Genomic DNA, 26,097 nt, shown 5'->3' with positions numbered 1-26,097 from the left:
AGCCTCCCAAGCAGCTGAGGCTGCAGGCGCGCACCACCACGCCTGACTAATTTTTTTTTTTTTTTTTGAGATGGAGTCTCGCTCTGTTGCCCAGGCTGGAGTGCAGTGGTGTGATCTCAGCTCACTGCAAGCTCTGCCTCACGGGTTCATGCCATTCTCCTGCCTCAGCCTCGTGAGTAGCTGGGACTATAGGCGCCCGTCACCACATCTGGCTAATTTTTTGTATTTTTAGTAGAGATGGAGTTTCACCGTGTTAGCCAGGATGGTCTCGATCTCCTGACCTGGTGATCCGCCCGCCTCGGCCTCCCAAAGTGCTGGGATTACAGGCGTGAGCCACCACGCCCGACCGCTAATTTTTTTTTGTGTTGAGACAGAGAGTCCCACTCTGTTGCCCAGGCTGGAGTGCATTGGCGCAATCTCAGCGCACTGCAACCTCCACCTCCTGGGTTCAAGCAATTCTGCCTCAACCTCCCATGCCCAGCCCCCGTTTAAACACTTGGAACTGAGGAAATGACTAGTGATGGGTCCATGGACAAGCAGACTTACTATGAGTTAGTAAGTTTTGGCTAGGACTTCAGTTACTGCCTGACACCTGTAAGTCCCCACTGTAATGTGGGGATAATGATGATGCTTTGGGTTTCCAGGTCTCAATGTCAGCTCAGATCTTGTGCCCAAAATCCTCAAAGTGTTTAGGCATTTCCTAAACACTCAGTTATCTGAGTAGGTGATATGTTGACATTCTCCCTTTTAGAAGGAGCTGGCAGAACCGTTACAGTTTTAGGATCCTTTCCTAGGGATTTGTGTACCTCTTCAGTAATTGAGTTTTGGATGTGAAAGTTGGTTCAGCCAGGTGCGGTGGCTCATGCCTGTAATCCCAGCACTTTGGGAGGCTAAGGCGGTCAGATCACTTGAGGTCAGGAGTTTGAGACCAGCCTGGCCAATGTGGCGAAACCCCGTCTCTACTAAAAATACAAAAATTAGCTGGGCATGGTGGCGTGTGCCTGTAATCCCAGCTACTAGGGAGGCTGAGGCAGGAGAGTCCCTTGAACCCTGGAGGTGGAGGATGTTGCAGTGAGCCTAGATCGCACCGCTGCACTCCAGCCTGGGCAACAGAGCAAGACTCTGTCTCCAAAAAAAAAAAAAAAAAAAAAAAGTTGGCTTAGATCCAGGAGCTGAATTAAGGATTTTGACTGTTTATTGTGGTGATTGCTTTAGCTGCCTCTTCCTCCTCTATTCTTGCCTTTTTCTGTTTGTAGATGTGTAGTAGCATCCTTTTTGGCCATCCATATATTTTTCCCCTAAGGATGCCATACTCTATTGTATCCACAACTCTGTGAGTCAAACTCCCCATGGCTACCCCTGCAACATTGACAGTTTTATGGTAGTTGCATATTTCTGGCTTTTGGCAGCTAAGCAGTGCTACCTGGCCTCTGTTATGTGTTGGGAGATACTTCCCCGTATATCTTGAGTAGCTCAGCTCTGTGACTGCTTCTCCTGTCATCAGCTGGGGACTGCTCAGAAGCCACCACTGAATTTCTAAGTGATGCTGATGCCCACCGATGTCACCAGTATATTCCTGATGGTCTTGTAAATGTGTCCTTCGGGTCTTTTCTTGGAACACCATTCTCTGGTCTCACATAGTACAGTACAGTATGTATATCTATTCCAGCGTGCCCACTTTTTTCAGCCACTTTTTTTTTTTTTTTTGGATAGAGTTTTGCTCTTGTCGCCCAGGCTGGAGTGCAATGGTGTGATCTTGGCTCATTGCAACCTCTGCCTCCTGGGTTCAAGAGATTCTGCCTCAGCCTCCCAAGTAGCTGGGATTACAGGTGCCTGCCACCATCCCCAGCTAATTTTTGTGTTTTTAGTAGAGATGGGGTTTCACCATGTTGGCCATGCTGGTCTTGAACTCCTGACCTCAGGTGATCCACCCTGGTGGGTATGTTAATTGTGGTAGTTTCTTTGCTTTTTTTGGGGGGAAGGGGTGGGGGGTCTCACTCTATTGCCCAGGCTGGAGCTCAGTGGCACAATCTTGGCTCACTGTAACTTCTGTCTCCTGGGTCCAAGCTATTCTCGTGCCTCAGCCTCCCAGGTAGCTGGGATTACAGGTGTGTGCCATCAAACCTGGCTAATTTTTGTATTTTTAATAGAGATGAGCCTTCACCATGTTGGCCAGGTTGATTGCAAGCTCCTGACCTCAGGTGATCTGCCCTCCACAGCCTCCCAAAGTGCTGGGATTACAAGGTGAGCCACCGCATCTGGCCCTGCTTTTTTGGTCTGTGAGCCAGAATAGTATCTGTTGTTATCCTCTAACATCTCATCAGTTCTGTACTTGAGGATACTTTATCAGGTGGATTTTTGGAACAGGGAGATTGAATAAAAACTTAAACTTGCTCATCCTTTTTACAAGTCAATATAGTATTGCATTACCTCCGTGAATGCTGTGGTTCTCCCTTTTAGAGTAGATGTCAGTTAAAATTCAGACTGTCGCATTCCACCTTATCTTTTGGTTTCTGGAAAAAACTTTAAGGTGAATCTGCTATTTCTTTTTTCTTTTTCTTTCTTTCTTTTTTTTTTTTTTTTTGAGATGGAGTTTCTTGTTGCTCAGGGTGGAGTGCGATGGCCTGATCTCGGCTCACCGCAACCTCCGCCTCCCAGGTTCAAGTGATTCTCCTGCCTCAGCCTCCTAAGTAGCTGGGATTACAGGCATGCGCTACCACGCCCGGCTAATTTTTTGTATTTTTAGTAGAGATGGGGTTTCTCCATGTTGGTCAGGCTGATCTTGAACTCCTGACCTCAGGTGATGCGCCCACCTCGGCCTCCCAAAGTGCTGGGATTACAGGTGTGAGCCACCGTGCCTGACCTATTTCCCTTTTTTCTTTTCCTTTTTCTTTTCTTTTTTTTTTTTTTGAGACAGAGTCTCGCTCTGTCTCCAGGCTGGAGTGTAGTGGCCCGACCTCGGCTCACTGCACTTTCCGCCTCCTGGGTTCGAGCTCTTCTCCTGTTTCAGCCTCCCGAGTAGCTGGGATTACAGGCGTGCACCATCACACCCAGCTAATTTTTGTGTTTTTAGTAGACACGTGGTTTCACCATGTTGGCCAGGATGGTCTCGATCTCCTGACCTTTTGATCCGCCCGCCTCTGCCTCCCAAACTGCTGGGATTACAGGTGTGACCCACCGTGCCCGGCAGCTTCCCTCCTTTCTTTAAATTTAATTTAATTTTAAAAATTAAGATGTTTGTCTCACTATGTTGCCCAGGCTGGTCTCAAACTGTTGGCCACAAACAATCCTCCCACCTCAGCCTTTCAGAGTGCTGGGATTATAGGCATGAGCCACCATGCCTGACCCCTTTTGTCTTTAACATGTTTTTGACACATTTTGCCTATCTTTTATGTCCTGGTTCTTTCAGATTTAGTCATTTCTAGTATTCTAGTTAGAAATTTTCTACAAATTATTTTACAAATGTTCTACAAATTATTTTTCAAAAAAAAATTTTTTTTTGAGACAGTCTCACTCTTGTCGCCCAGGCTGGAGTGCAATGGCATGATCTTGGCTCACTGCAACCTCTTCCACCCGGGTTCAAGCGATTCTCCTGCCTTAGCCTCCTGAGTAGCTGCGATTACAGGCTCCTGCCACCACGCCCAGCTAATTTTTGTATTTTTAGTAGAGACGAGGTTTCACCGTGTGGTCCGGGCTGTTCTCAAACTCCTGACCTCAGGTGATCTGCCTGCTTTGGCCTCCCAAAGTGCTAGGATTACAGGTGTGAGCCACCACGCCTGGCCTATTTTTCAAATTTCCAAATTTTTACTACTATAACCAGTGCTGCAGTGAAGTCTTTTATATATTGCTTTGTGTACATGTGTGAGAGTTTCTCTAGGGTATGAATCTAGCTAGGACTGTTGGTGGGTAAAAGGGTATTTTCATTCTTTTTTTTTTTGAGACGGAGTCTCACTCTGTCGCCCAGGCTGGAGTGCAGTGGCACGATCTCCGCTCACTGCAGCCTCCGCCTCCCAGGTTCACGCCATTCTCCTGCCTCAGCCTCCCGAGTAGCTGGGACTACACGCCTGGCTAATTTTTTGTATTTTTAGTGGAGACGGGGTTTCACCATATTAGCCAGGATGGTCTCAATCTCCTGACCTCGTGATCTGCCCGCCTCGGCCTCCCAAAGTGCTGGGATTACAGGCGTGAGCCACCGTGCCTGGCCAAGGGTATTTTCATTCTATAGGCGGTTGCAAATTGCTCTCCCAGACCGGATGTACCAACTAATGTTGCCACTTATGCAATTTGTATCCTCCTAATCACTTAGTTTAGTCAGATGTTTTCGTATTGCCAATCTGATGGACGTGAAATTCTATTTTCTTGCCATTTTAATTTGCACTTTCCAGATTACTAATGAGGTTTTGTAATCTTTACCATTCTTTTGTATATCTAATTTTGTGAATTGGCTTTTTTTTTTATTTTGAGACAGTCTCATTCTGTCGCCCAGGCTGGAGTGCAGTGGTGTGATTTCAGTTCACTGCAACCTCTGCCTCCCATGTTCAAGTGATTCTTCCACCTCAGCCTCCCGAATAGCTGGGACGACAGGCGTGCACCACCATGCCCCGCTAATTTTTGTATTTTTAGTAGAGACAGGGTTTCACCATGTTGGCCAGGCTGGTCTCAAACTCCTGACCTCAAGTGATCCACCCACCTCGGCCTCACAAAGTGCTGGCATTACAGGTGTGAGACACCACGCCTGGCCTGAATTGGCTATTTCTATTATGTGATTAGAACAGAATTTCTATTTGGTGAGCCGGATGCAGTGGCTCACATCTGTAATCCCAGCACTTTGGGAGACGAGATGGGCGGATCACAAGGTCGAGACCATCCTGGCTAATACGGTGAAACCCTGTCTCTACTAAAAATACAAAAAATTAGCCGGGCGTGGTGGCGGGCACCTGTAGTCCCAGCTACTCTGGAGGCTGAGGCAGGAGAATGGTGTGAACCCAGGAGGCGGAGCTGCAGTGAGCCAAGATTGCGCCACTGCACTCCAGCCTGGGTGATAGAGCGAGACTCCATCTCAAAAAAAAAGAATAGAATTTCTATTTGGTGATTTTTTTTCTTGATGATTATTGGGCTTTTTCTTACTGGTTTTTAGTGATAATTTTTATGTTTCATCTACTTTGTTAGTTGTATTAGTTTCAGATAGTATGTCCTCTATTTGTGGCTTGTCTTTTCAGTTTGTTATGGCAAGTTGTGATGCATAATTTTTTCTCTTTTAATGTTGCACAATTAATTTGTCTTTTTCTTCATGATTTATTCTTTTGTGTATTTTTTTTTTTTTTTTGAGTTGGAGTGTTGCTCTGTCGCCCAGGTTGGAGTACAGTGGTGCGATCTCAGCTCATTGCAACCTCCGCCTCCCGGGTTCAAGCTCTTCTCCTGCCTCAGCCTCCTGAGTAGCTGGGATTACAGGTGCCTGCCACCACGCCCAGCTAATTTTTGTATTTTTAGTAGAGACAGGGTTTCCCCATGTTGGCTAGGCTGATCTCTGGCCAGGCTGATCTGGAACTCCTGACCTTGTGATCTGCCTGCCCTGGCCTCCCAAAGTGCTGGGATTACAGACGTGAGCCACCGCACCTGGCCTCTTTTGTTTCTTCTTTAAAAACTCTTTCCTTATCCTGATGTCAGAAAGATATTCTTATTTTCTTCTAAAATTTTATTTATTTACTTATTTATTTATTTTTTTTGAGACAGAGTCTCACTTTGTCGCCAGCCTGGAGTGCAGTGGCGCGATCTCAGCTCACTGCAACCTCTGCCTCCCAGGGTCAAGCTATTCTCCTGCCTCAGCCTCCCAGGTAGATGGGACTACAGGCGTGGGTCACCACGCCCAGCTAATTCTTGTATTTTTAGTAGAGATGGGGTTTTTTACCATGTCAGCCAGGATGGTCTCGATCTCTTGACCTTGTGATCTGCCTGCCTCGGCCTCCCAAAGTGCTGGGATTACAAGTGTGAGCCACCGTGCCTGGCCTATTTGATTACTTAGAATATAATTTTGTGATTGGTGTGAAGCAGTGATCTAATTTTAGTTTTTTATAGTGCCATTTGGTAAATAGTTCATTCTTTTCCCAGTGATTATATTATCTCTGTCATATTGTTTCAAGTATGCATGAGTTATTTTTAGCCTCGTTTTCTGTTCCTTTGGACACTTGCCCATCCCTGTGTCTTTAGCATACTATGATTGTTACTTTATATATTATTATTATTATTATTTTTTTTTTTGTAGAGTTGGGGTCTCACTGTGTTGCCCAGACTGGTCTCGAACTCTTGGCCTCAAGTGATCCTCCTCCCTCAGCTTCCCAGAATGCCGAGATTATAGGTAATTATTATTATTATTGTTATTATTATTATTATTTGAGACGGAGTCTTGCTCTGTTGCCCATGCTGGAGTGCACTGGTGCGATCTCCGCTTACTGCAAGCTCCGCCTCCTGGGTTCCAGTGTTTCTCCTGCCTCAGCTTCCTGAGTAGCTGGGACTACAGGCGCCCGCTACCACACCTGGCTAATTTTTATATTTTTAGTAGAGATGGAGTTTCAGCGTATTGGCCAGGCTGGTCTCAAACTCCTGACCCTGTGATCCGCCTGCCTCGGCCTCCCAAAGTGCTGGGATTACAGGCGTGAGCCACTGCACCCGGCCTGATTACAGGTAATTATTACTTTAGCAGATAACATGCCTGCTGCCTGGTAGGGCTTGTCCTTTTTTTTTTTTTTTTTTTTTCGGTATGAAGTCTTGCTCTGTTGCCCAGGCTGCAGTGCAGTGGCGTGATCTTGGCTCACTGCAACCTCTGCCTCCCAGGTTCAAGCAATTCTCCTGCCTCAGCCTCCCAAGTAGCTGGGATTTCAGGCGCCCGCACCATGCCTGACTAATTTTTTGTATTTTTAGTAGAGACGGGGTTTTGCCACGTTGGCCAGCCTGGTCTCGAACTCCTGATCTCAGGTGATCCGCCCGTCTCAGCCTCCCAAAGTGCTGGGATTACAGGCATGAGCCACTGTGCCCAACCATACTTTATATATTATTATTATTATTATTTGTAGAGACGGGGTCTGACTGTGTTACCCAGGCTGGTCTTCAACTCTTGGCCTCAAGTGATCCTCCTGCCTCAGCTTCCAAGAATGCTGAGGTTACAGGTAATTATTATTTTAGCAAATAACATGCTTGCTATCCGGTAGAATTTGTCTTTAAAAATATGATTTTTTTTCTTTAAAGATATCTTTACTATTCTTGGCCCTTTTCTCTTGCACATGAATTACAGAATCATCTTACAAAGTTCTCACCACCAGATATTAAGATTTGTATTAGAATTGAATTTGGATTTTTAGATTGTTTGGGGAGCACTAATTTCTTTATGACATCAAATGTTTATTTTATTATTATTATTATTATTATTTGAGATGGAATCTTGCTCTGTCGCCCAGGCTGGAGTGCAGTGGCGCGATCACGGCTCACTGCAACCTCCGCTTCCTGGGTTCACGCCATTCTCCTGCCTCAGCCTCCCAAGTGGCTGGGACTACAGGCGCACGCCGCCACGCCTGGCTAATTTTTTTTTTTGTATTTTTGGTAGAGACAGGGTTTCACCATGTTAGCCAGGATGGTCTCGATCTCCTGACCTTGTGATCCGCCTGCCTGGCCTCCCAAAGTGCTGGGATTACAGGCGTAAGGCACTGCACCTGGCCCTCAGTTTTTTTTAAAAAAAAGAATTCATTAGCTGAGTGCAGTGGCTCACGCCTCTAATGCTAGCACTTTGGGAGGCAGATCACTTGAACAGGAGTTTGAGACCAGCTTGGACAACATGGCAAAACCCTGTCTCTACCAAAAAATACAAAAATTAACCAGGCATGGTTGGTTGCATGCTCCTGTAATACCAGCTGTTCAGGAGGCTGAGGTGGGAGGATTGCTTAAGCTGAGGAAGTCAAGGCTGTAGTAAGCCAAGATCACACTACCGCACTCCAGCCTGGGCAACAGAGAGAGACCCTGTCTCAAAAAAACCCAAGAAACAGAAAACAGAATTTATCTTTAGTTTCTCTATAGTCCAGCCACCTTTTAAGAGACTTGGTGTTGAAATTAACCAATTTTTTCTTTCTTTGAGACGGAGTTTCACTCTTGTTGGCCAGGCTAGAGTGCAATGGGTCGATCTCGGCTCACTGCAACCTCTGCCTCCCTGGTTCAAGCGATTCTCCTGCCTTATTCTCCCGAGTAGCTGGGATTACAGGCATGTACCACTACACCTGGCTAATTTTGTATTTTTAGTAGAGACGGGGTTTCTCCATGTTGGTCAGGCTGGTGTTTAACTCCTGGCTGCAGGTGATCCGCCCGCCTCGGCCTCCCAAAGTGTTGGGATTACAGATGTGAGCCACCGCGCCTGGCCTAACCAATTTTTTAGTTGCAGAATGAGTGATATTTCAAATTCAGTTTTCTATTACACCATACCATAGTCTAAATATCTACTTCTCAATATTTTATATTCTCTTTTTACCTTATTGATTATAAAATATATATATATTTTTCAGACAGGGTCTCGCTCTGTGGACTTTGCTGGAATGTAGTGGTGTGATCTCAGCTTACTGCACCCTCAACTTCCCAGGCTCAAGCGATAGCTCCCACCTCAGCCTCCCGAGTAGCTGGGACTACAGGCATGTGCAACCATACTCAGCTAATTTAAAAAATTTTTTGTGGCCAGGTGCGGTGGCTCACGTCTGTAATCCTAGCATTTTGGGAGGCCGAGGCGGGCAGATCATGAGGTCAGGAGTTCGGGAACAGCCTGGCCAACATTAGTGAAACCCCGTCTCTACTAAAAATACACAAATTAGCCGGGCATGGTGGTGGGCCCCTGTAGTCCCAGGTACTCTGGGAGGCTGAGGCAGGAGAATCACTTGAACCTGGGAGGCGGAGATTGCAGTGAGCTGAGATCACACCACTGCACACCAGCCGGGGTGACAGTGCGAAACTCTGTCTCAAAAAAAAAAAAAATTTGTACAGACAAGGTCTCACTATATTGCCCAATCTGGTCTTGAACTCCTGGGATCAAGTAATGCTCCTACCTTGGCCTTGCAAAGTGCTGGGAGTACTAGGTGTGAGCCATCACGCCCGGCCAGCTAATTAAAATCAAACTTTTTTTTTATAGAGACACGGGGTCTTGCTACGTTGCCCTGTCTGGTCTCAAACTTCTGGGCTCTAATGATTCTCCCATTTTGGCATCCCAAAATTACAGATGTGAGCCATGGCACCTGGCCAGGCTCATCAGTTATTTGTTTTTTTGTTTATTTCTAATTTTTATTTTAATTATTTTAGACCAGATCTAGCTCTGTTGCCCAGGCTAGAGTGCAGTGGTGCAATCATAACTCACTGTAGCCTCAACCTCCCGGGCTCAAGTGGTCCCTCCTACCTCAGCTTCCCAAGTAGCTGGGACCACAGGTACTTGCACCATGCCCAGCTAATATATATATATATATATATATATATATATATATATATATATTTTTTTTTTTTTTTGGAGAAAGAGTCTCAGATAATTTATGTAGATCTTCCCTCTGCCCAGAGATACAGAGTTTAACTCTGTACTTTTTGAGTGCGGGCTGCGCTTAGTGACTCTCTTCCTCAGAGTGTGATGACAAAGTTTTGGGTCAGGGGAGGGAGAAAATGAGGATGCAGTATTGTGTGATCATGACTGCAGAAACAGCTGGTGTTGGAGGGCCTCAGTGATCATTTTAAGGTCTCTTATTGCTACTTAGCTTTTTTGATGAGACTAAGTATTCTGTCTCTGATCAGTTGAATATCTGATGTCATTAATCCAAGGATAGTATGTTAAAAGTTCTACCCCATATTTTCCACATACTGACCTGCTATTTTTCTGGTGTTTATCTTTTAGTATTTGGTTGCATTTGAGAGAATGGCTTGCTGCAATGTTGTTCATTTGTCTAACTTACTTGAATAGTGGATACTTTTCAGATGGTTCATTTATTTCTCTTCTCCTAAGAGATGGCTTTGGTTCTCTATTTCTTTCACTCTTTCTGGCTTTTATCCCCACTTTGCATTCGTCACGCTTTACTAAGACAACCCTGACAGTTCTCTTCTTTAGCAGCCAGTGTCCCTCCTATAGGATTCATAGTAACAATTGATAGTATTCTGACATCGGTTCTTCAGATAGTAGCTGCGAAGTGAACTGCTTTGGTTGGAGTCTCTTTCTCTGCTTTAATTTCAGCCACGCCTTGACTTCCAAATGCTCAATTCCTCACTCATCTTTCCTTTTTCTTTTCTTTTTTTTTTTTGGAGATAGAGTCTTGCTCTGTCACCGAGGCTGGAGTGCAGTGGTGCAATCTCAGCTTACTGCAACCTCCGCCTCCCAGGTTGAAGCGATTCTCCTGCCTCAGCCAAGTAGCTGGGATTACAGGCACCTGCCATCGTGTGTGACTAATTTTTGTATTTTTAGTAGAGATGGGGATTTGCCATGTTGGCCAAGCTGGTCTCGAACTCCTGACTTCAAATGATCTGCCCGCCTCATTCTTCCAAAATGCTGGGATTACAGGCATGGGCCCCCACAGTGGCCTCATTTTTCAAATGGCTAAAATCTTCAAGATTTCTGGCTGATTGGTATTTTAGAGGCAGCTTTGATGTTTTGTTTCTGGGTCTTTGGAATAGAGTCTTGGGCTTTGGAAGATTTATGGAGGCTGTTGGACAGAGACAGTCTCCTGAAGAGTTTCTAGCTATCCTCCCATCTTCTCTTTGCCTTTAGAAATCCTTCTTAGATGTGGCCAGGCGCAGTGGCTCATGCCTGTAATCCCAGCACTTTGGGAGGCCGAGGCGAGGGGATCACGAGATCAGGAGATAAAGACCATCCTGGCTAACACGGTGAAACCCCGTCTCTATTAAAAATACACACAAAAAAATCAAAATTATCTGGGTGTGGTGGCAGGCACCTGTAGTCCGCAGGAGAATAGCGTGAACCTGGAAGGCAGAGCTTGCAGTGAGCTGAGATTGCACCACTGCACTCCAGCCTGGGCGACAGAGCTAGACTCCAGCTCAAAAAAAAAAAAAAAAAGTCCTTCTTAGTTGTTTTTAGTTGTTTGTTTGTTTTTCGAGATGGAGTTTCGCTCTTGTTGCCCAGGCTGAAGTGCAATGGCATGATCTGGGTCCATTGCAGTCTCTGCCTCCCAGGTTCAAGCGATTCTCCTGCCTCAGCCTCCTGAGTAGCTGGGATTACAGGCAGCCACCACCATGCCCAGCTCATTTTTGTATTTTTAGTAGAGACGGGGTTTCACCATGTTGGCCAGGCTGGTCTCAAACTCCTGACCTCAGGTTATCCGCCCGCCTCGGCCTCCCAAAGTGCTGGGATTGCAGGCATGAGCCACTGCGCCCAGCCTGTTTGTTTGTTTTCAGATAGGGTCACCCTGTCAGCCAGGCTGGAATGCAATGGTGTGATTGTGATCACAGCTCACTGCTGCCTCAACCTGAGGGCTCAAGTGATCCTCCCACTTCAGCCTGCTTAGTAACTGGGACCACATGGGTGAGCCACCATGCCTGGCTAATTTATTAATTTTTGTAGAGGTGGGGTCTCCCTATGTTGCCGAGGCTGGTCTCAAACTACTGGGCTTAAGTGATCCTCCTGCCTTGGCTTCCCAGAGTGCTGGGATTAAAGGCATGAGCCGCTGTGCCTGGTCAATCCTTTTTACATGTTTGAGGAAAAATAAATGTCCTGTTTTCAGGCTAGATCAAGTAATAATCCTCATGTGTTAGGAAGCATGTGACATGGATTTTTGCAGCAGAGGGTTAGAAAGGAACTTTCTTTATATACTTGGCCCTCTGCATTTCAGGGCTCCACCGCCATCTGCCTGTCTGGGTGTAAAGTGGACCTTATTGGCATCTGGGCTGCCAAACTGCTTTTTTTCCTTTGCTTTGCCCAGCCTTCTCTTGAAGGCTAAATTCTTGAAAAATTATATTCTTTGCATTCCTATAGTAAATATTAAGCTTTATATCAACACATATGGCAGGATCTGAGGCTCTCTACTCACCTCTGGTCCCTTTCTCTAGTCTTTTCTCTGTAGTCTTTTTGTTTTCCTGTCCTCCATCTCCTAATTTATTAGTTTTATTATTATTTTTATATTATTTTTTTGAGACAGAATTTTGCTCTTGTTGCCCAGGCTGGAGTGCAATGGCGCAATCTTGCCTCACTGCAACCCCTGCCTCCTGGGTTCAAGTGATTCTTCTGCCTCAGCCTCCTGAGTAGCTGAGATTACAGGCACGCACCACCATGCCTGGCTAATTTTTGTATTTTTAGTAGAAACGGGGTTTCACCATGTTAGCCAGGCTGATCTTGAATTCCTGACCTCAATTGATCCGACTACCTCAGCCTCCCGAAGTGCTGGGATTACAGGTGTGAGCCACAGTGCCTGACAGTTTGTTTTATTTTGGTTGAACAGTTCCAAGTCTCAGTTTGTTTTCCTGCAGTAACAGGTTCATCTTGATATGATACAGTGTTATTTAAATTCCTTTTCATTTTCCTGCCTTTGTCTTCACATGCTAGTTTTTTTCAGTTGTTTCTTTTTTCTTTCTCCTTTTCTTTTTTTTTTTTGAGAGATAGTCTTGCTGTGTTGCCCAGGTTGCAGTGCAGTGGTGCGATCTGGGCTCACTGCAACCTCTGCCTCCTGGGTTCAAGTGATTCTCTCACCTCAGCCTCCGGAGTAGCTGGGATTACAGGTGCCCACCACTACACCTGGCTAATTTTTGTATTTTTAGTAGAGACAAGAGTTTCACCATGTTGGCCAGGCTGGTCTTGAACTCCTGACCTCAATTGATCTGCCTGCCTTGGTCTCCCAAAGTGCTGATTACAGGTGTGACCCACCATGCCTAGCCTGTTTAGTTGTTTCTAAGAAGGGAGATATTGGTTTTGATTGACATAGTTCATCCACTTATTTACCAAACGCTTGCGAAGTGCCTACTATGTGCTGCCTCCGAAAAGGCAGGTTCATCGACAGTAGCACAAGGCTCCTGCCACTTGTCTTCAAGGACAAAGAGACATCCAGACAAAGAAATGTAATAAACAAATGGGACATGATTGTAGCAGAGGCAGATGCATGGTGGAGGGAAAGTAATTTTGTCTGGGGAGTTGAGAAAAGCTGTCACTTGAGCTAGATCTTGAATGAATAGGAACTCATGAGGTTGAGTGGGCAAACAGGAAGGGCCAACAGCAGAGGTCTGGCATGTACAACTTGCAGAGGCCTGAAAAAGCCTGGTGTGTTGTGAGTCTGGCAGGTGTTTGAAGGCTGATGTGGCTGGAGGGTAGTGCCTGTGAAGTGGGTAGTGGCTGATAAGATTAGAGAGGCAAGCTGTTATCCTCTTTATGCATGCAGAAGGAATTGACTTCAGGCTGGGCATGGTGGCTCATGCCTGTAATCCCAGCACTTTGGGAGGCCGAGGCGGGCAGATCACCTGAAGTTAGGAGTTCAAGTCCAGCCTGGCCAACATGGTGAAACCCTGTCTCTCCTAAAAATACAAAATTAGCCGGGTGTGGCGGTGCACGCCTCCTATAATCCCAGCTACTGGGGAGCCTCAGGCAGAAGAATCGCTTGAACCTGAGAGGCACAGGTTGCAGTGAGCTGAGATCGCACCACTGCACTCCATGCTGGGTGACAGTGTGAGACCCTGTCTCAAAAACAAAAAAACAAAAAACAAAAGGAATTGACTTCAGCCATTTGGAACCATGACGGTCTGTGAGTGAGATACTGTGTCATGTTGGACCATCTCAAAGACAGCTTCTGACCCCACAGTTCTCAACCTTGTTCTTATTTATTTTTAGAGACAGGGTCTCGCTCTGTCTCCTAGGCTGGTATGCAGTGGTGCCACCATGGCTCACTGCAGCCTCACAAACTCCCGGACTCAAGTGATCCTCCTGCTTTTGCTTCCCTTGAGTGTTGGCATCTCATGGGACTCCAGGGACACATCACCAGTTACAGATGATAATTTTTTTTTTTTTTTTGAGACGGAGTCTTGCTCTGTAGCCCAGGCTGGAGTGCAGTGGCATGATCTCAGCTCACTGCAAGCTCCGCCTCCTGGGTTCACGCCATTCTCCTGCCTCAGCCTCCCAGGTAGCTGGGACTACAGGCGCCCGCCACCATGCCTGGCTAGTTTTTTTTTTTTTTTTTTTTTTGTATTTTTAGTAGAGACGGGGTTTCACTGTGTTAGCCAGGATGGTCTCCATCTCCTGACCTCTTGATCCGCCTGCCTCGGCCTCCCAAAGTGCTGGGATTACAGGTGTGAGCCACCACGCCTGGCCTTTTTTTTTCTTTTTTGAGACAGAGTCTCACTCTGTCACCCAGGCTGGAGTGCAGCTGCGCAGTCTTGGCTCACTGCAACCTTTGCCTCTCGGGTTCAAGCGATTCTCATGGCTCACCCCTCCAAGTCTGGGACTACAGGCGTGTGCTACCATGTCCGGTTAATTTTTGTATTTTTAGTAGAGATGGGGTTTCACCATTTTGGCCAGGCTGGTCACGAACTCCTGACCTCAAGTTATCCGCCAGCCTCAGCCTCCCAAAGTGCTGAGATTACAGGTGTCAGCCACCACACCTGGCCTGTTAGTTTTTTTGAGGCAGAGTCTTGCTCTGTCACCCAGACTGGAGTGCAGTGGCCCATTCTCGGCTCACTGCAACCTCTACCTCCTGGGTTCAAGCGATTCTCATGCCACAGCATGAGAAGTGGGATTACAGGGATTAGTAGGTGGGATTACAGGTGTGAGCCACCACACCCAGCCAGGCCCAGATAATTACAAAAAATTTTTTTAATTTATTTAGAAATGGGGTCTCACTATGTTGCCTAGTCTGGTCTTAAACTCCTGGCCTCAAGCAATCCTCCCTCCTTGGCCTCCTAAAGGGCTAGGTGACAGGCATGAGTCACACTGCGCCCAGCCTTGAGCTTTTGTGCTCGAGATATAGTCCATTCAGAACCTCTGGTTGGCACTTCTTATCTGGCACACGCAGGGCACCTTGGATCTCTTATCATCTTTGAGCACTGGTCTGAACCCACTTGCTTGCCTTCTCCCAGGGGCTGCCCCGTGCACCCCTTGTTCCTAGGGTGGGGATGGGGTTGGATGCCTGGGGCTGCAGAGGGGACAAGGAGAGGATGACCCTTTTCTCTATGCTATTACTTCAGATCTTGGCTTTTGCTTTCTTCCAAATACACAGCAATCTTGGCTTCCAGCCTAGGTGGGAAAGGGAGAAAGAACCGATTTCCTCCAGCTCCTCTCTGAAAGTAGCCCAACTGGCACTGTTTAGGAACAAGGAGTTCCTGAGAGTGTTGGCACCCCACGGTGTTGATGTCCAGTAGTTCCCTGCTGTGAACCCTGTCTCTGCCCCACTTCAATCCAAGGACCCTGTGGAGGTAATTCTAGAGGAAATTCTAGGCTCCTTCAAAGCCTCTGCAGTACCAGCTGCCTCCAAGGCCTAACATAGTGAAGTGATAGGGAGACAGGACCTTGTGGGAGTCCCTGCAAGGTGGGTAAGAGTCTGGCCATGGCATCTTCTGGTCTATTCTAGAAAAAAGGTGGATGCCTCTGAGACCTAGCTCTGTTATGTTCATTACAGCCCTATCAGTCTCTTCTGGATGTCTGATTCCTAGCTGCCAAACATCCAGGTGCTAGCAGCTGGGGGTGGGGTAGGATAAGAAGGGGGGTGTCTACCTCAACCTTCCTGCCCAAACCATTCATTTTAAAGTACTGTGAAGAAGACTGGATTAGTGTTAATTCAATAAAGTTAACAAAGCAAAGTATTGTAGTGAGTACACAATAAATAGTTGCTGCATGAGGAATTTCTTGAAATGAATTCAAGATGAGTCTTGAAAAACAAGTGGGAGTAAGCCGTGCACGGAAGCAGAGGTCTAACGCCAAGTCCCAGAGGCCTGAGAGGGCAAGCCTTGGTAGGGGAAAAGGCAGAAGTTGTGACTGGCTGCCTCTGAGAGTGCAAGTAGCCATGCAAAGTTGGGAAAACCAGAGGGTGGCCGGAGGATGGTGTTGGAGGATAGTGTTGGGGTAGTCACTAGCCTGCCGCAATGGAAGAAGTGGGGCGTTTGGGGGCGGTAAGGCCTAAAGGGCACTGGAGGGGCCTCGGGATTTGGGGGAGGATCACAGGCCTAGTCCACTTAAAGGTGGCTCCATGCCAAGCCGTCCCAGAATCAGGTTGAAAGAACGTTAGGGTTAGAGAGGTTGGAGATGAGAAATTGGACGACGCAGGAAGTACTGTCGGAGGCGTGTTCCTGACTTTACTACCCTGAGCCGCCCACGGCTGGGGCAGTCCCCGAGGTTCCACCTTAAGGGGCGGGCCGGGGCGGGGCTCCGCTGCCCCTTCCCAGAGGCCGCGCCTGCTGCTGAGCAGATGCAGTAGCCGAAACTGCGCGGAGGTACAGAGGCCGGGGAGAGCGTTCTGGGTCCGAGGGTCCGGGCAGGAGTTGAGCCACCATCTGACCGCAAGCTGCGTCCTGTCGCCGGTTCTGCAGGCACCATGAGCCTGGACACCGAGGTGGATATGAAGGAGGTGGAGCTGAATGAGTTAGAGCCCGAGAAGCAGCCGATGAACGCGGCGTCTGGGGCGGCCATGTCCCTGGTGGGAGCCGAGAAGAATGGTCTGGTGAAGATCAAGGTGGCGGAAGACGAGGCGGAGGCGGCAGCCGCGGCTAAGTTCACGGGCCTGTCCAAGGAGGAGCTGCTGAAGGTGGCGGGCAGCCCCGGCTGGGTGCGCACCCGCTGGGCACTGCTGCTGCTCTTCTGGCTCGGCTGGATCGGCATGCTGGCGGGTGCCGTGGTCATAATCGTGCGGGCGCCGCGTTGTCGCGAGTTACCCGCGCAGAAGTGGTGGCACACGGGCGCCCTCTACCGCATCGGCGACCTTCAGGGCTTCCAGGGCCACGGCGCCGGCAACCTGGCGGGTGAGTGCAGCGCGCCCCCGCCCCGGGTGCCCCCGGTTGAATCTGGGGGCCTGCACCGACCCCCTCCCCTGTCCCCAGACGGATCTAGATGGTTCTCCCCTCCATCCGGTACCGACGACCGTTCCCCCTTCCCCCACCCCCTCCCCGGCACATTGTCCTTCCCTCCTTTCTTTGAAGAAAGCCGACCCGCCCCTCACTCTGTCACGAGGGTGGGTGACTCAGCGTCCTCCCTCCCCGCGGCGCCAGAAGCCAGTTGCAACCGGTTTCTGAAGTAATGTGCAAGACTCCTTACATCAGCTTCTCTGAGTCTTGTGATTCAGACTTGCCTCCCTCTCTCCCTTTCTCCCCTCTCCCCGTCCCACCCTTAGGCTCTGGGAGAAGGGAGACTGGGGAGGTCAGGGGCCTCTCAGAGGGGCCTCACCTGTTAACCCAGCCCCCCATTTCAGGTCTGAAGGGGCGTCTCGATTACCTGAGCTCTCTGAAGGTGAAGGGCCTTGTGCTGGGCCCAATTCACAAGAACCAGAAGGATGATGTCGCTCAGACCGACTTGCTGCAGATCGACCCCAATTTTGGCTCCAAGGAAGATTTTGACAGTCTCTTGCAATCGGCTAAAAAAAAGAGTGGGTGTCCTGGGGTTCCCAAGGAAACAGCTAGAAAGGACTTGGCCAGAGGAAAAGTAGGATAGAACTTTTGTCTGGTTTCCTCCTGACTGGCTCTGAGTTTTCCTAGGACAGGTAGAGGGGAGATTTGTTAGTCTTCAGCCTAAAATGGATTTGTCCAGTCGTTTGGGGGCTTTCTACTTGTCTGTGGAATCTTGAGCAGGTCATTTAACTTCTGGGCTTCAGTGCCCTTATTTGCAAAATGTAGATATTTACTAAACGAGTGGTTTTAAACTTGTAAAACAGTAGTTCTTTGGGGGGGGTGGGGGTGGGAAATCCCAAATATTGTTTTACGACTCGATATAGACACATGTTTAAAAAGGTTCACTTTGGGAGTGGGGAACACAGGGGCCACTTCTCTGCACTATAAACTTTCTGTAAACTTTCTGCCTTCCAATATCTTTTTTTTTTTTTTTTTTTTTTTTTTTTTTGAGATGGAGTCTCACTCTGTCACCCAGGCTGTAGTGCAGTGGAATGATCTCAGCTTACTGCAGCCTCCTCCCCCGGGGGTTAAAGCGATTCTCGTGCCTCAGCCTCCTGAGTAGCTGGGACTACAGCCATGTGCCACCACACCCGGATAATTTTTTTATTTTTAGTAGAGACGATTTTCACCATGTCGACCGGTCTGGTTTTGAACTCACCTGGCCTTCCTTCCAATATCTTAAGGCCTTTCCTTGCTCACATCTGTTTCAATGGAATGAATTTTGCCAGGGTTCAAATTCAAGCTTTTGTACCAAATAATACGTAGGAAACATTCAGTGACTTGCATTTGTGATTTCCTTATTTCCCCTTAACTCATAGACTGTCTCATGACTGCGTCTCCCTCCATTGTTTTAGGCATCCGTGTCATTCTGGACCTTACTCCCAACTACCGGGGTGAGAACTCGTGGTTCTCCACTCAGGTTGACACTGTGGCCACCAAGGTGAAGGTGAGTGTTGGAGCTGATGGCTGGTGGAAGTCAGATGCTGAGGCTGGGATGGTCTTTTCACAGCAATCCCTGTAGACCCAGCCTGGCTCCAGCTGAGGGTCCTTTTGCTCCTTGGGGCCAAGCAGGAACGCCTCCTCCTATAGCCAAAGGATAGGCCAATAGCACACCTGTTTTTCTTGTTCCTTTTCTGACCTCTTATTTTTCTTATTTCCTTGACTGAGGATGAGACAGTGCCAGGAAGGGACCTTCTCAGACATCAGTCTGGAAGTTTGATTTTTCTTTCTTTTGGGAGAGGAAGCCCTTTCTCTGTGAGAATCCTGTCCTGACTGGTTTCCCAGTTCTTGTTTGATGTGTTTGGAATAGAGCCCAGTCTGAAATTATAAGCACTGGGGTACTCCTATGTGTCTGGGACTGTGCCAAGAATTTTATAGATGTTTTCCAATTCCCCGTATAACCATACAAGGTATCTAATTTGCCATAGGCTCAAATCTGTACCCAGTAGGCTAGGAGTAGGGCTTTGAATGTCACCCTAGCTCCTGATGTCTGGGTCCTAGGACACTGACCTGTTCAGAATGGGTAGAACAAAGATGGAAGCAGATACTGACACTGCTGGTAGCTGTGATTCTAAGATAGAATTCTGGACTCCCAGCATTTGGGTAGGACCCCGGGATCATCCAGTTTGGGCCTTGCCAGTTACTAGGGGACCCTTTAAAAGTTGCTGATGAGGGAATGTTTTTGGATGGTTTGGCATGAGGGGCGGTACCCTCAGATGGAAATGGAGACCAGAGGAGAGAGTACATGGCCCAGAGAAAGGGAAGAAAAGGAGAGTGGGGGTGAAGTTCCGCAGTGTGTGCAGGACTGCCAGGATTCCATTCAGCAGCACTGGCCTCTTTTCAAATCTAAACTGCCCTGGGGCTATGCTTTGAATTTCAATCTTTCATCCTTGGCCTTGCTCTGAGCGGTTATTGTACTCACACCTTCCCCAGGCCTCAGGAAACTGGGAGAGGGGGGATCTTGACTGACATTTTAGATCCTGTCTGCTGCTCACTGATTATGACTGTGGACACGTCTCCCTGCTTCTCTGGGTCTGTTTCTTCATCTCTAAAATAGGTATGCTAACATTCCAATGCTAAGTGTTAAACGAAGTTATGTTTATGGACATACCTTTTTCTGGGGCCTTTTCTGTGGCTTTCAAAGTTGAAGCTGTGTGATTTACCAGAGGCAAGAATAGAGAACTAAAATGCTGTAGCACTAAGAAAATCGTGAAAGGGTAGAGCTGGAGGGGTCCAAAGGCTAAGCCTTTGTAGTGCAGGTGGGGAAGACCCAGGCAAGGCACAGGACTCTCCGCAGCAACCGGGGAAGTGTGTGGTGGGTGAGGTTTAGTGTGGGCTGGAATTTTCTGAGCCTTTGCCCGAGAACTGATGTCTGTCCTCTATTCTTCTGCCCCCTGTAGGATGCTCTGGAGTTTTGGTTGCAAGCTGGCGTGGATGGGTTCCAGGTTCGGGACATAGAGAATCTGAAGGTGAGTTCCCTTTCCACATTAGGGACAAAGCTTGGGCGAGAACAGAGGGACTCAGCTAGAGCCTAGTAATATTCTCTGGTCCTTGATTCTGCTTTTTTCTTTTTAGGATGCATCCTCATTCTTGGCTGAGTGGCAAAACATCACCAAGGGCTTCAGTGAAGACAGGTGGGTGCAGGCGCCATTGTGCTGACTCAGCTCCATTGTGGGAACCCCTCAGTGGAATGCTAGGCCTAAGAAGGGGGGATTCCTAGTCTAGAGAATTTTCTTTACCTTTATTCTTTCTCTCTTCTTTTTTTTGCTTTTTTTTTTTTTTTTTTTGAGATGGAGTTTTGCTCTTTTTGCCCAGACTTGGGTGCGATGGCGCGATCTTGGCTCACTGCAACTTCTGCCTCCTGGGTTCAAGCGATTCTCCCGCCTCAGCATCCCAAGTAGCTGGGATTACAGACGTAGGCCACCACACCTGGCTAATTTTGTATATTTAGTAGAGATGGGGTTTCTCCATGTTGGTCAAGCTGGTCTCGAACTCCTGACCTCAAATGATCCACCCACCTCGGCCTCCCAAAGTGTTGGGATTACAGGCGTGAGCCACTGCGCCCGGCCCCATTCTTTCTTTCTTATATTAACCATGACCCCCTCCCTCCCCTCGGTAGGCTCTTGATTGCGGGGACTAACTCCTCCGACCTTCAGCAGATCCTGAGCCTACTCGAATCCAACAAAGACTTGCTGTTGACTAGCTCATACCTGTCTGATTCTGGTTCTACTGGGGAGCATACAAAATCCCTAGTCACACAGTACTTGAATGCCACTGGCAATCGCTGGTGCAGCTGGAGTGTGAGTACCACGCTGGTGGGAAAGGGGGCAGATGGGAGAAGAAAGGGTTGTTGGGAGACAGAGGCAGAGGTGGGTTATGGGGCTCACTGGAGTGTCTCTCCCTGTAGTTGTCTCAGGCAAGGCTCCTGACTTCCTTCTTGCCGGCTCAACTTCTCCGACTCTACCAGTTGATGCTCTTCACCCTGCCAGGGACCCCTGTTTTCAGCTACGGGGATGAGATTGGCCTGGATGCGGCTGCCCTTCCTGGACAGGTACTGCTTGCTGTCTTTCTGTCACAGGGAGGTTGTTTATCCATCTTACAATGATGATTCTGGGGATAGCGGCAGATAGACGTGATCCTTGGGGTGAAAATGTGTTTGATTCCTAGTTAGTAGCTGAGTGGCTATGTGGCTTTGGGCAAATTATTTTACCTTTCTGAATTGTGTTCATCCGTTGTGTTACTGCATTTCTTGAAGGGTGGTTAGGATTAAATGAGGGCATGTTTTTAATGGTAATGCCTGGTACCTGGCAGATGTTTGCTATGGTAGCCACCATTCATTTATTCATTCCTTTATTCTTTGGACAGTGGGTACTGTGCTAGGCTCTGTGCCCTCAGGAGCTCATAGTTCAGCGAGGGAGCCAGACAAATAAGTGGAGAAGTACATGGCAGTGGCTGGGCACGGTGGCTCACGCCTGTAATCCCAGCACTTTGGGAGTCTGAGGCGGGTGGATCACTGGAGGTAAGGAGTTCGAAACCAGCCTGGCCAACGGGGTGAAACCCAGTCTCTACTAAAAATACTAAAATTAGCCAGGCGTGGTGGTACACACCTGTAGTCCCAGCTACTGAGGAGGCTGAGGCAAGAGAATCGCTTGAACCAGGAGGCAGAGATTGCAGTGAACTGAGATTGTGCCACTGCACTTCAGCCTGGGCGACAGAGGGAGACTCCTTCTCCAAAAAAAAAAAGAAAGAAAGAAATACATGGTAGGGATACTACTACAAAGGCATTTACTAGCATTAGACACAGGGTTACTGTTGATGCCCGACTTTTTTTTTGTTTGTTTTTTTGTTTTTGTTTTTAAGACAGCATTTCCCTATGTCGCCCAGGCTGGAAGTGCAGTGGCATGATCTTGGTTCATTGCAGCCTCCGCCTCCCAGGCCGAAGTGATCATCCCACCTCAGCCTCCTGAGTAGCTGGGATACGTACCATAGATAGGTGCGTGCCATCATGCCCAGCTGATCTTTTTTTTTTGGAGACAGGGTCTTGCTCTGCCGATCTGGCTGGATTGCAGTGGTGCGATTATGTCTCACTGCAACCTCTGCCTCTTGGGTTCAAGTGATACTCCCGCCTCAGCTTCCCGAGTAGCTGGGAATACAGGCGCACACCACCATGCCCAGCTAATTTTTGTAGAGACAGGCTTTCACTATTGTTGCCCAGGCTGGTCTCCAACTCCTGGGCTCAATCGATCTGCCTGCCCTGACCTCCCAAAGTGCTGGGACTACAGGTGTGAGCCACTGTGCCTGGCCACAGCTAATTTTTAAAATTTGTAGAGGTGTGGTCTCACTATGTTGCCTAGGCTGGTCTCAAACTCCTGGGTGCAAGTGATCCTCCCACTTGGCCTCCCAAACTGCTATGATTACAGGTGCAAGCCACTGCACCCGACCATCAGCATGATGTTTATAGAACCAGTTATTCATTTGTTTTCACAGATGTTTATAGAATAATTTCTATCTGTTACACTGAGGATACAGCATTGCACAAGAGAGCTGGAGGTGGTTAGATCATTAGATATGCATAAATAAAACGCCAGCTGCTGATCAGTGCTATGCAAAAGAAGGCAGGGTAAGGAGCCTAGAGACTAGGGGATGATGGGGCTTGTTTTATAGAGAGTAGCCATAGGAGACCTGGTAAGATAACCAAGCAGATACCTGAGGGAAGTGAGAGAGCTGGCTGGCAGCCATCTGGGAGCTCCTGGCTGAGGGGCAACAGTGTATGTGTGAGGACCCTGAGGTGGGAGCCTGCCTCACTCGTCCAGTAGAAGTTAGCCAGGCCGGGCGTGGTGGCTTATGCCTGTAATCCCAGCACTTTGGGAGGCCAAGGTGGGTGGATCACCTGAGGTCAGGAGTTCGAGACCAGTCTAGCCCACATGGTGAAACCCTGTCTTTACTAAAAATACAAAAAAATTAGCTGGGTGTGGTGGTGTGCACCTATGGTCAGCTACTTGGGAGGCTGAGGCAGGAGAATTGCTTGAATCCAGGAGGCAGAGATTGCAGTAAGCCAAGATCGTGCCACTGCACTCCAGCCTGAACAGAGTGAGACTCCGTCTCAAAAAAAAAAGTTAGCCAGACAAGAGGTGGGGAGATTATATATTGGTGAGGATGGGAATGGGAAGAGGGATACGGGACAGTGGGCCCAGGGCTTTTTTTTTTGAGACAGGGTCTCACTCTGTTGCCCAGGCTGGAGTACAGTGGTGCAGTCATGGCTCACTGCAAGCTCAAATTCCTGGGTTCAAGTGATCCTCCCTCCTCAGCCTCCCCAGTAGCTGGGACTATAGGGATGTAACACTACACCCAGCTAATTTTTTAAAATTTTGTAGTAGAGATGAGGGCTCATTACGTTCCCGAGGCTGGTTTCAAATGCCTGGGCTCAAGCGATCCTCTTGCCTTTACCTCCCAGACTGCTTGGAATTACAGATGTGAGCCAGCATGCCTGATCCCAGGCCTTTTTAAAGTCCTATTTTCTCTGCTTTTCAGCCTGTGGAGGCTCCAGTCATGCTGTGGGATGAGTCCAGCTTCCCTGACATCCCAGGGGCTGTAAGTGCCAACATGACTGTGAAGGTAAGAGTTCTAGATGGGTAGAACCTGACCAGTGGAGGGTGGGCTGGGCTTGTAGAAGTCTGTACCCAGGGGAGCCCCTCATGCGCTTCTGCTGTGTTTTTATCATTCTTAGGGCCAGAGTGAAGACCCTGGCTCCCTCCTTTCCTTGTTCCGGCGGCTGAGTGACCAGCGGAGTAAGGAGCGCTCCCTACTGCATGGGGACTTCCATGCGTTCTCTGCTGGGCCTGGACTCTTCTCCTATATCCGCCACTGGGACCAGAATGAGCGTTTTCTGGTAGTGCTTAACTTTGGGGATGTGGGCCTCTCGGCTGGGCTGCAGGCCTCTGACCTGCCTGCCAGCGCCAGCCTGCCAGCCAAGGCTGACCTCCTGCTCAGCACCCAGCCAGGCCGTGAGGAGGGCTCCCTGCTTGAGCTGGAACGCCTGAAACTGGAGCCTCACGAAGGGCTGCTGCTCCGCTTCCCCTATGCGGCCTGACCCCAGCCTGACATGGACCCACTGCCCTTCTCCTTTCCTTCCCAGGCTCTTCGGCTTCTGATTTTTCTCTTTTTTTTCCCTTTTTTTTTTTTTAAAAAACAAAAACAAAAACAAATAAACCGTTGCAGATTATAAGTGAACCCCCAAGTAGGGTGTTTTCTGCCTTCAAATAAAAGTCACCCCTGCATGGTGAAGTCTTGTCTTCCCTCTGCTTCTCTCATAGCAGGGATTTCTCTCCTTCCTCCCCTCCTATGCGTCTGCTCCAACTCCTTCATTATTTATGTAGGGTCCAAGGGCCAGAGGAGAGGGGGGCCTCCCAAAGTCAACAGCATGGAGGTGTCAGGGCTGGGAAAGCACCCATGCCTCACCCACACTGGGCCACGGGGCTTTCTGGACATCTTGGGTCTTGCCGACTCTTAACTTCATCTCCTTCAGCAAAGGGCTCTAGCCAAACATAGTTTTCCTGTTTTTGCAGACTTGGCCTTTCACGGAGAGTGGGGGTGGGATGGTCTGGCTTTTAAAAGGTATTTCTAAAGGATACTAGAGGTCATGCATTCAAGAATTTGTTGAACACTCAGCACGTGCCAGAAACTGTCCCTGTTCTGGGGTCACAGCAGGGAACACAGTACAGAAATTCCTGCCTCCTTGGGGCTCATACTCTTGTGGGGAGCAAAGGAAAAAGAGACAGCTGTTGCAGTGCGGTGGATATGGTGACAGTGTTTTTATGGAGGAAAAAGTAAAGCAGGAAAGGGGTTTCAGGGTAGAGGGGGCCAGAGGAGGCCTCACCAAGGAGGTGACCTGTGAGTAAAGGCCTAATAAGTGAGGGAGTTCACCTGGTGAGTATCTGGGGAAGGGGCTTCCTGGGACTGAGGGGTGGGAGCCTGGCTGATGTGAGTGAGGGAAGGAGTAAGGGATGAAGTCTCATCGGCAAGGAGTGGGCAGATCATGACAGTTGTAATAAGGTGGTCACGTAGGGTGCAGAGAGTTTGGCAGCCTACATGGTTGGAGGTCATGGTCCCCACAAGTCTGTCTTCACTTCAATACCAGCTGCAAATTCAGGGGTCCCCACGACCACCTTTAGGTAGGTAATAGACTAGAGTGACTCAGAACTAAGGAAGGTATTGGGATTATGGTTTTATTACAGCAAAAGCATACCCAGAGCCAGCCGAAGGATGAGAGAGGCCTGGGGCAGGGTCTGGGAGGGAGCTACATAAGAAGCTTCCTGCTGTCTTCTTGCAATGGAGTCCTGGTACCTCTTCCCAGCCATGATGGAGGTATAACCAGAGAAGCTCACTTGATCCTTGGGTGTGCCGAGTTTCCCTTGGTGCTTAATCACATAGTGCTGTGTGGCTGACCTTTAATCTTCATCCCCTGTGAGAGCTTTGGGCTAAGGCCTTTAGTTGTCTCCATTTCCCCCAGAGGTTGCCTGTTCCAAAGCTCAGATCGTAAATCACATGTATCACTGACACTCCTGTTAGTCAGGACATTCCATGGGTCTAGAGGGCACTTAGCAGTAGCTGAGGGTAAAGGCCAGACTTCCAGGTAAGAATTCTTCACTACACATAGGGTCTGAGGGAGTGGAATGGGAGTTGTTGAAGGGTTTTGAGTGGAGTGACATGGTCTCGCTTGGAATTTAACAGACTCACTGGCTATTACTAGCCAGCAAGCAGGGAGGCCAGTTAAAATGGTTTGTGCCTGCAACCTAGAATACTTTTAAGGATGGTAGTAGTGGAGGTGGTAAGAAGTGTTTGGGTCCTGAGTTTCTTTTTTTTTGAGACTCGCTCTTGTCGCCCAGGCTGGAGTGCAGTGGTGCGATTGCTGCAAGCTCCGCCTCCCCGGTTCACGCCATTCTCCTGCCTCAGCCTCCAGAGTAGCTGGGACTACAGGCGCCCGCCACCACACCGTCTAATTTTTTTGTATTTTTA

General features: G+C 48.5%; 1 protein-coding gene across 7 annotated transcripts in view; it reads left to right on the top strand.

Annotated features, from left to right (window-relative positions):
- The window catches only part of SLC3A2 (solute carrier family 3 member 2), a 32,050-nt gene extending 7,684 nt beyond the window's left edge, over positions 1 to 24,366 (top strand). The window contains exons 2-12 of one of the 7 annotated variants that reach the window (XM_024254480.3): positions 6,263 to 6,355; positions 7,071 to 7,163; positions 16,513 to 16,941; positions 17,388 to 17,561; positions 18,438 to 18,529; positions 19,983 to 20,051; positions 20,158 to 20,216; positions 20,702 to 20,882; positions 20,990 to 21,133; positions 23,614 to 23,697; positions 23,810 to 24,366. In XM_024254480.3, the coding sequence (XP_024110248.1) occupies positions 6,263 to 6,355; positions 7,071 to 7,163; positions 16,513 to 16,941; positions 17,388 to 17,561; positions 18,438 to 18,529; positions 19,983 to 20,051; positions 20,158 to 20,216; positions 20,702 to 20,882; positions 20,990 to 21,133; positions 23,614 to 23,697; positions 23,810 to 24,172 (1,781 nt within the window). In that variant the 3' untranslated portion in view covers positions 24,173 to 24,366. 7 annotated transcript variants of the gene reach the window in all.
- The last annotated feature ends 1,731 nt before the right edge of the window (positions 24,367 to 26,097 follow it).

The sequence above is a fragment of the Pongo abelii genome, chromosome 9, assembly GCF_028885655.2.
Source record: "Pongo abelii isolate AG06213 chromosome 9, NHGRI_mPonAbe1-v2.0_pri, whole genome shotgun sequence".
Classification (NCBI taxonomy): Eukaryota; Metazoa; Chordata; class Mammalia; order Primates; family Hominidae; genus Pongo; species Pongo abelii.
Note: the sequence above shows the minus strand (reverse complement) of the source record. Positions and strands in the feature narration are given on the sequence as shown.